This window comes from Pseudopodoces humilis, chromosome 5 (genome assembly GCF_049639895.1).
Source record: "Pseudopodoces humilis isolate 2021_Gansu_Grassland_sample_001 chromosome 5, ASM4963989v1, whole genome shotgun sequence".
NCBI classification, from domain to species: domain Eukaryota; kingdom Metazoa; phylum Chordata; class Aves; order Passeriformes; family Paridae; genus Pseudopodoces; species Pseudopodoces humilis.
This window is the reverse complement of record NC_142204.1, coordinates 20,159,639-20,170,062: the sequence shown is the minus strand read 5'-3', so window position 1 is coordinate 20,170,062 and position 10,424 is coordinate 20,159,639. Positions and strand designations below refer to the sequence as shown.

General features: G+C 42.1%; 1 protein-coding gene across 2 annotated transcripts in view; it reads left to right on the top strand.

Moving 5' to 3' along the window:
* Positions 1-6,946: 6,946 nt before the first annotated feature.
* Positions 6,947-10,424, top strand: part of ALDH1L2 (aldehyde dehydrogenase 1 family member L2) — a 30,227-nt gene continuing 26,749 nt past the window's right edge. For both annotated transcript variants that reach the window (XM_005527863.3, XM_088055384.1), the window contains exon 1: positions 6,947-7,055. In XM_005527863.3, the coding sequence (XP_005527920.1) occupies positions 7,005-7,055 (51 nt within the window). In that variant the 5' untranslated portion in view covers positions 6,947-7,004. The remainder of the gene's footprint in view (positions 7,056-10,424) is intronic.

Genomic DNA, 10,424 nt, shown 5'->3' with positions numbered 1-10,424 from the left:
GCCGCACGCCGGGAAATGGAGGCGGAGGGGGAGCCTGGGCTCCGCGGGAGGAGGCGGGACAGCGCTGGCGCCGCTCCGCCGCCCCTCCCTGCCTCCCACACTCCGCCCGCCGCGTCCGGGGGTCGGCGCCGGGCAGCGCTCGCGGTTGAGGGGCAGGGGAGGCCCCGCGGGGCGGGAGGCGCTGCCCGCGGCGGGGCAGGGAGTTCGCTCCTTCCCCTTTTCCTCTGACCCCCGGCAGCTTGAGCCGGTCGTGTGGGTGAGATGGGCCAGCTTCGCAGGCACCGGGGCTTCAGGAGCTTTCCTGCTTCTCCCCCGGAGCTCGGACCCAGCCCAGTCCCTGTGACACCGACTCCGTGTCTCTGCCAGGCCGCTGGGGGAAAGCTCTGCCGCCCCAGCGCTTCCCCTCTCTCAGCAGCAGTGCTGGGGGAACTGGCCCTGCTCCGGGACAGACTGGAGCTCAGGGACAGCTGCAAAGCTCCCGCTAATCATCCCCCTGTCATTTGTGGTCACAAGGGCCATGAGGTACTTACCTACATGCCGTTTTTTTTCTTTTTTTCCCAGGGTCCTAGAGGGTGTCAAATCAGAATAAAAATAGAAGTACTTAGGATAGGGAGAGGAGGAGCCGTTCAGGGCCATTAACAGAGACCACAGCAATTTCATTAGCTCAGCAGAATCTGTAGCATCAGCAGAAAAGGAAATGGCTTTCAAAAGCAGTATCACCAGAAGCATCAGCAATGTCAGTGGGGAAAGAGCAGCAAAAATAGCAACCTGGATGAGAGATGTATCAGTAAGTGCCGGACCATCCATAAAAGCTAACTTGGCAATGCAACAATTCTGAAAATAGCACCCACTTTCTGGTTGCTTTATGACTAAAAGGAAGCCATCCTTTGGAATCTATTGATTTTAAAGTTTCTAGGATTGAAAGATTTGGTTGGTTGAAAGGTCACGTTTATTGATGATTTTTTCTTATTTAAAGTGCATTGTAAGAGGCTGCACTGGAAAGAACTCTGATTTTGAACATACCAAATAATCACGATGTAAATATGTCAATACGTCTCCTCCACTCATTGGCTCTTACTGAAACAGAAGATGTTAGTTCACATTGGGTGGTCCATTTATTTAAGTGACTGATAATTGGCTTTTCCTTTGGCTGCCTAGGTGGCAGTGTTTTGTTGCTCACACTGAAATTATTTAGGTCATTTGTAGATTCTGTTAGAATTTCTGTTTTCTCTGAAAATCTGATTTAGACTTTATCTTGAAGTTCACTGGCAGTGAGACTGGCTTGAATTTAATTGACATTTTATAAACAAAATTTCTGAAATTTGGGTGACACAGCTTCCATTTGTACCAGGAAGCTTTTATATGGTACAAACTCATAGGAATTGCTAATATTGCTCAAATATCTGTTAGAATCTTCAGGAAATAGGGTAGTAAGAAAAGTCTTTAGACTTTATTCAATAGGAAGTGGTTTCTAAACTTACCTTTACTGAAAACAGACATAATCAATAAAACAATAATTTTTTTTTTTTTGTCAGGCCAAAATGATCATGAAATGAAATTTCATAATGGACTTTACCAGGAACTGAGTAAAATGTGAACACAAATATGTTCCAGCTGAAATTACTTGTTACACTTGGGTGCTAGAAAGGGTAGATGAGAGAATAAAGTCAAAAATATAGCAGAATTAATATGGTACTGTAACTGTTTCATTTAATAAGGCGTTAGATTCATAAATCGACAGGGGCCTGATTCCATGAGGTATTAAAAATTCTTTTCCCTTTGAAATAATCCCAATTGGAAATATCATACTACAATGGACAATACAGTCATCTGGTATTTTAAACAGTATTTTTCTGATACTTGAAAGCATCCATATGATATTTTAACCATCCAAACAGAAGACATTAAAAAAAAAAAAAAAAAAGTAGAAAAGCACCCAGAGCAAATATTGCTTCTTGTATTTACAGGCAAAGCTCCACCAAGATCGACAGTTAGTAATTACTAGAATTGTAATTACTTACAGGAGAAAGAATTTGACTTGCTGTATCTGCAGAAACCCAGCTATTCTCTCTGTTCCTTGTCTGTGGAATATTTGATGCTTCGCTCTGAACATTTTAAATAAAATTAAGATCTTGTTCAAAGTTTTTGTGGCAGAATTCCCAGAAAGGATTTACCACCTGAGATCTGCTCTTTGCAGCTCTACTCCACTAAGATAGCAATAACTTTTGCAGATGTAGTTTCTACTCTATCATATGGAATTTGAGAGACTTCCAGATTTATGTGAGTAAGGCATATGCACATGATAGTTCTTGCCACTAGTTAAATTGGTGAAATAATCTTCCTCATCAAATATATACCTCCTTTTGGTCAGTGTGAAAAAATGAAATGTCAAGTGTAAGGTTTTAAATGGTTAATGTCTAGTTAAGACCCTCGGGGGGGAAAAAAATGCAAGTTTTAAACATAAATGTTGCAGATATAACAGACAAAACTTTCCCACAAAATCTTGCTTCAGCAAGCGGAAAAATGTGAAATGTTTTTATTGTATAAAATTTTAGTTGAAACTTGTCATGCGATTAACATACTTTGTGAACAATCATACAAATCCTTACTTTATTTTTTTTAATTACTCAGTCTTTAAAACTGAGTGAACTCTAAAGTACTCCTGAGGAATTTGAGTCTGAACTATGACCAAATCTTTAATCATCATGAAAAGCCCCATCAAGGCTGATTTCCAACAACAAAAAGCCTATGCAGAGCTAATTTAGTTGATTACTGAGTCCCAGGGCATGATTTTCAAAAGAAAGCAAATCCTGGAAGATTCCAAGCAGTTTCCCAAGCACTCCAGTATGTGCACACTGTGCCGAACAGTCTTTCCTAATGATCTTGCCAAGCCTTGATGATGTCTTCAAAGACACTGAGTAGCTTCTGCTTCACAGAAATCAACAAGTATTTAATATATTCAGCTACATCAGGTGTTATGTTTGTTCTGTACATTTCTGTACATGCAAGCACATTTTGCATATTTTGCTATTCTACAAGCACGTTTAACTCCTGAATAGCTTTTGTAAACATATCCCCCTATCAGTTTTTGCCATTTGCTGATATATATCTCTTGAAAATTTGGTAACACAAAGGAGAAAGCCCATGCTGAAAAGCTTACTATGAGTACTTGCTGTTTTTTTCCCAAAGCTAAACTTTGACTTCATGAAAAAGGATCAGAACTAGAAGGAAAAAAAAAAAATCAAAAAAAGAAGCTTAATGTATAAAATGTGCTCCAAACAAAGTAAGCACTGGTGCTAGGATTTTTTTCCTCAGATGAACAAGGAATTAATAATTTGCAAGGTACTTCTCTGACTGGGGTAATACTTTGTGTCACTTTTTCCAGCAACATAAAACCCAGGGGAATGCACTGTAACTGGTACAATATTTAACACTGATGTTGGAGTTTACTAATTCATACAAGACTTATCTCTAAGATGTCAGCCTAATAATTTTTTGGATATCAAAAATGTTGATTGTAACTATTGGCACTTGAAATTCTACATAGGCAATTTGTTAAATGGTTGTTAAAACCATTTGTATGAATTCATCATTCTCATGATAAGTGTGAAGCTGATGGTATGAAGATACCATCCTTGTCTGTGTTTTAGCACGCCTTAATGGCCATTCATGTCCCTGCCCCTCTTATTGCTATAAAATCTAAAGTAAATCCCACGTCTTCCTTCTCAGCTCTTCTTTATATAGCTCTTCTCATACATTGACAACAGACACCCTCTCTTGTGATTCTTCCCTTTCATCATCTAACATTTTAGTGGTCTGTGAGGTAAATGGAGGTCTAGTATTGTCCCACTGGGTTAGGAATTGTGTTTGGAGATGAAGGTGTGGCAATTAAGTGAACCTTGGTGCTTTCCACTTGCATTGTTGTGCTGTCTATGTTGCATGTGTACAGGGAATAGAGCCACAGGTTATTACAAATTGCTTACCCAGGAAAACCAGGCATTTTGCCGTAAGCTTGTGTGTCAGTGGTTAAATGCCAAGTGTAGTGTTCTAGTTGGAGAGATTTTGGATCATGAACCAAGATTTTAAGTTCCATGAACTTCAGCAATCCTTTAATCTAGCTCCAAACCTTGCATTATAGGATCATTTTCATGCCAGCTGTTATAGTAGAAGTTGATTGCACCCTAATTGTATGGAATTTGTGCAGCTCCCATCAAAGTCATGGGAATACTATACACACATTCATTTATCCTACTGGCAGAGGTAGAGTTATCATTCCTTTAGTGAGGACTGTCAATACTTCTTGTTTGAGCAGATTGTGGGTTTGCTCAGCTGCAAACTGAGCTTTCCATGAACCTGTATAATCCTATTGCTACAACATCCTATCAAACTGGGTAGCTAATCTTTCTGAAAGAAACTGCCAATTCAAAAAGGAAAACAAGATATTAACAACAGGCATTTCAGATTAACAGCTCCTGCAGTAGTTAAATTATGCATTTTAGTCCAACAAAATAATGAGTTTTAGTTGTTCTAGTGTATAATTTAAAGAGGGAGTATTTTAAAGAAATTTAGCAATGAAATTTTGTAGATCTTCTGTGGGATAATTGGAAGACATGAGCCTGCATACCCATGGAAGTAGCCAATATTTTAAGAATAAGTCACAAAGCAAAATCTTTTAGCTTTCTAAATGAAATCTGGAATTACTGTGCACCATTCTTTTTAAACCCACAGTACCATAAATACTAGAGAAGGAACCATTTATGTAAACATATTGTCCCACTTTGTTAATAGAACTTTTTGATGATTTTTTTGTTTAGTTTTTAACACTTCAGAGCAAAGAAAGTCACAAACTCCGTTGGCTGATTTTTCCATAATCTAATAAATCACCTCACACTCCACATGACACCATCATGAGAAGAATTTTCACTGAAGTGGACAAGTACTTCTGTAGCTTTTTCACCCCATAGAAAAGCCATTACAGGAACTGACTAGTGATTTTTCTTTGTGGAACTTTCTTTGCAAAACAGAAGTGCAGTGGTTTATTTTAGTTAAAATGTTTTTAGTTTAATTTCTGTTGATTCCACTCAGTGCCACCTACACTTGTCGGACCACCAAGAGCCTTGAATAAAGGACAGGATATAACTTTGCTACACAGGACTAAATCAGGGGATGAATAATGGTATGAGACTCATAATGCAAGCCCTTGTGTAATTTTCTCTGTGGGGAGACTGTGTTGTGCCAGCCTGACTTCCTTGGGGACTGTCACAATTTACCTCCGGCAGCACCTCTCCTTCCTGTGCCCCCTGAACAGGGATGCAACAGCACTCCTTGTCCTTGAGGAACTTCTCAGTATTTGAAGTCCCCTGAGGAGGAGGTTGGGGGCCTGGAAGATAAACCCTGGTGATTACTATTGCAGCTCTTTTGCAGGAAAGCATAAAAAAGTCTCATTGACATATGGATGTTTGCATTGTCTAATCTATTTTCAACTGTAGCAAGGTGACTGCAGGTCATAACTTCGGCTTTATCATTGCCTCTGACCTCTCTGACATAGTTCATAACTTGGCTATAAGAATTTTTTTTCCATTTTTGTCTTCCTTGTTTTCCTGACAGGAACATCATGTATTTCAGTTTATTACACATGCATGTCCTTTGTGTTGCTGGGGTTTAAACTTGACCTAATTTGCAATGATGCTTATATTACTGTCATACTGTCTACTCTTGCTTTTGCTATTCCTGTCCTTTCTGGGGTCATTTTCACTTGCTTTCTGGTCTTTTTAGCACCTTAAATTTGTATTTTCAAGATCTTCTCCGTATCTCTGACAAGATTTTGTCGTAGCTTCCAAACAATATTGAAATTGAAACACTTTTATTAATAGAACTCTAGAGGTCCATTTTTAAGAAATGGTTAAGTCAAGTGACCTGTTTTCATAATGCTTGGCCAAGGCAGTGATATGGATTTCCATCAAGTCATTAATGTTTTTTAACCCCATTACTGGCACCAAATAAACTGAAAATTAATTCTGATAATCTACATGATCTCTGACTGCCACGGCAGAGTCAAAGGAATGTCTCACCAACAGCCTCGGAAAAGGGGGAAAAGGTGCAGGTGAGGCGTTCTGTCCCCCCAAGCTGTAAATTGCCGGAGCACTGCTGGGGAAACTGCACACATCTCAGACTGCAAAATGCCACCTGCGTGGCCTGGGTGGCTGTGACTACACAAAACCGAGGAGTTACTGGAGAGGGTGCAGTGGACAGCCACAAAGATGATGAGGGGTCTGGAGCATTTCTCTTACAAGAGCTGTGGGAGCTGGGTCTGTTTCAGTGTAGACAGGGCTGAGAGGAGATCTCATGGACTCCTGCAAATACCTCAAAGGTGGGGGCTTTATAGGGTGGTGCCCAGCAACGAGGAGCAATGGCCATAAACTGAAACACAAGAATTTTCACCTCAACATGAGGAAGAACTTCTGTACATTGAGGGTGGCAGAGCACACTAACAGGCTGCCCAGGGAGTCTCTCTCCACGGAGACATTAAAAACTCACCTGGACGCGTTCCTATGTGACCTGCTCTGGGTGACCCTGCCTCGGCAGCGGGGCTGGACTGGATGATCTCCAGAGGACCCTCCCAAACCTGACGATTCTTTGATTCTGTGACTCCCGCGCTCTCGGGCCGGGAGCCCCCAGGCCCCCGCCGGTCCCTGCCCTGGGGCCCCGCGGCAGCAGCGGGAGGGCTCAGCCGCCGCGCCGGGGTCGGGGAGCAGCGGCGCTCGCCCGGCTCCCCGCCCCCCCCCTTCGCTCCCCTCCCCGCCGAGGCCGCAGGGCCCCGCCACCCCCGGCGTGCCCCGGCGCCAAGGGGGCGGCAGGTGCGGGGCGGCCCCGCTGTCCCGGTGGCCGCGGGCCCGGGCGGGGTTGCGCCGCCGCGGATGTAGGCGCTGGCCCGGCGCCAGCGGCATCGGCGCGGGTTGCATCAGACGAGACGCTCCGCTCGGTGTCGGCCGGGCGGCCGCAAGATGCTGCGGAGAGCCCCTCGGCTGCTGCGGACCATCTGCACCACGGCTGCGGTGAGTAGCGCGGGGCGGGCGGGCGCGGACCCCCGTGCCGAGCCGTGCCCAGCCCGGGAGCCAACCGGTCGGAGGGCAACCAGGGGCCGAGCAAGGAGGGGGATGGCGGGAGCGGGTATTTTCCAGGACGTGATGAGTATTGTCTGTGCCGAGGATTTAGGAAAGCTCGCACAGGCACGGCGGGGTCGGGAAAGGGCTCGGTGCGGGTGCAGAGGCTCCATCTCGCCGTTCGGCGAGCGGGATCGCAGCCATCATCTGGGCGCTGCATCGCGCAGGGATGTGCCTGGAAGCTGCGGGGAGCAGGCACCGGCGATGCTGTGACAGTGCCCCGTAATCGTGTGTCAAGAACAATGTGATGAAGCCGTCCTCTGCCTCCCTCGTGCTGGGTTTGCCCTGCGAGAAGCTGAAGGCTGTCATCTCAGTTAGAAGGGACCGTGCTCGTTCCCAGTGCCAGAGAGAAGCCCCCCGCCCTGGCCTGTTTCGTTTGTGACCGTGTCATCGCCGGTTCATAGCTCTGGGGTGGTGGGATGCTCAGGGTTAAAGTTGATGGCCTAAATTCCTCTGCACCCCATGTTTTAGTCTTTTACAGCTCTGAGCATTTGTTTCAAGCCATTTTCTTTACGTCTTGTTACATATATAGTCTGCAGAGCTCCTCTGAGTAACCGCTCCCTGAAAGCCTTGTCCAGTCCAAATTATCCAGATGTGTAGCTCTGGCAAGTGGAATGAGGCTGGGGGATTTTTTTTCTTCCCTAGAGATCATTCATTGTTTCGTGTTTGGCTGCTCAGTTTCGTGTGAGAGCAGCAATCCTCGGGAGGTATCTGCATGAAAGGCGTTAGAATAAGGAGATTTAACACAAGCCTTTTGGAAATGCAATCCAAAAAAAAGAGAGAATGAATGAATGGGAACACATTGCCCTGGATGTGTATGTCGATGGGGGCGGGGCTCTACTATAGGTTTCTATTTACAGGCACTGGAATTTAGCACATGTAGGGGGATCTCAATAGAAATAAAGTTGCAGTACTGCTTCTCAAAAGAGGCATCGTTCTATGATTATTTGAAAAAGATGTAACGATCAAATATTTTTAGTTTCACTAAATTCTTATGCAAACTAAGTAAAATACTGTAATCTTTTTGATAATAAGCTTTGGAAGCAGCAGAGTAGAGGTTACTAAATCTTGATTTTTTTAGGAAATTTAATTAGAAGCTGATAACCAGCTGAAGTTTAGATGCACAAACAAAAGAGGCAGTAACAGAAAATTATTTTTATCCAAAAAAGTAAATATTCTCCTGTGGTGAGATTTTGTAACTTTAGACTCTTCTTAGTAAAGAAAATGTAGATGTTGAACTTACCTCCCATTTCTAGGATCTAGAACTTGACAAGATAGTTACCAGCATTTGTCAGGCTGCCATCTATGCAGTACTTAATTCTATTTGTTAGTTTTATTTCTGTTTAAGTGTTTTGGAGGAAAAATAGAACCAGAATGGAATCAAACATTAAAATACTGTATAACTTTTAATGAGCTATTGTAAAACAAATTCCAATATGGTATCAAGGGATTATATGGACAGAATTTTTAAATACAGAAGTTTAACTTAAATCTTTGCTCTTGTGTTGAGGTGGTGAAACACATGTGAACTTTCAGACACGTTGAACATTCAAGATAAGTCTGCTTGTACAAGCGCTTCTCGGATTTTATGCTTCTACCTTTTTATAATTTTCTTAATTCAAATCATGAGTACTTGAGTCAAGGAAACAATCACTGCTAATCTGTGTTACGTTATAAACAAAATAGAAAGTTAAAGAAGAAATTAAAAGTTCAGACAGTGAAAACAGAATTGCATTAAAGTGAAAACTAATTTTCTAAAATCTTGTATTTTGGCAGCTTTGTTATAACAACTATATTAGTCTATGATTAGTCATAAAAGAAAGGCCAGATCTCCCTCAGCCACCTGAACTGCATTGTTTACTATAACCAGGAATTGGGTAATCTTACAAAAGTGCAGCAAAAGATCCACTCTGATGCTACATGACCATTAACCTTCGTGTGCATGCTACACATTCACAGTCAGCCAGGCAAAAGAAGTCTAATATAATCTCTTAACACCACTGTCAAAAACAATGAAAAGTTTTATCTCTGTATATGTTAGTGATGTTGATGGAGTATCAATCTAGCACGTTATTCAAAATCAAGATTGTTTTGGTGTTCTTTAACAGAATCCATTTTTAAAGTTTCATGATGAATGCTAGCGATGGCAGAGTGGCCAAAATGTGTCATTTCTGTAAGACACAAAACACCAAACTGTTTTTCTTCTCTGTGTCATCTTATAGAACTTTCCATTTTAACTGGGTGTTATGTCCACATTAAATTCTTCTACAGAAATTTCCCACTTCCACAGGTCTGATTCATTTTAGGAGAGTTTCTAAAAGAAGATATGAATGGCTATAACACCTCATTCAGTTTTTCCACTGTAATTTTTCAAATAAAACAAAAAATGAAGGACTGAACTTGTGGTCTGATCGTGCAAGCCCTTCCACACAGATTTCTTTCCCTTTTTTTAACTCAGTAGAAACCCTATGCATGGTTGACTTGTGGGTTTCTCTCCTGCTTTCTACTGTTGATGCACAGACTGTCTAATCAGATGTCATGCAATACTTTTGTACCATTCAGTGGAGAGAGAACTCAAGAATCACTGGTCACATTTACCAGATCTACATTGTGATTGAAACCGGTCCCCATTTGAGTTACTTTCTGTAAGTGTGAGACAGCAAAGCTCCAGAGTAATGTTTTTGTGCACTACAGATTTTCCCACCCTGCAATCTTCTCAGTCTTGCCAGTTTCAGTTTGGGTTTGGTGGGCTTTTTGTATTTGTTACTCATTTGGGGATTGTGTTCTCTGTTTTCTTCTCACTGTTTTTTGATTCAGTTCCACAACTCGCAGAAATTAAAGGTGTAGCTTTATTGAAAGTATGTTGATTTACAGCAACTCATGATTTAGAACTGGAACTGCTATGCCATTCCATGTAATATGAGAGTCAGATTTATTCACAGGGAAACATGAACTGAAAGTTTAGGAATAGAAGGTGCATATGTTATTAACACTTTGTGAATAAACTCTTTGTGGAAAAGTAATTCTTTAAGTGGTGATAAATTGGGACTTAAAATTGCAAGAAGATTGTCCAAGACCAGAAAAGCAGCAGAGTACAGCAGGGAATACTCCAAAAGTATTTGAGAATACTCTAAAAGTGCGTTGAGAAAGAGTTTGGGTAGATTTATAAATGCAATCATATGACATGATTATTTGTGATGGCAGAGGAGAAGATCTATTAGCTAAGAAGATCCCTTCCAGTCTTGTGTTCTTAATGAGAGA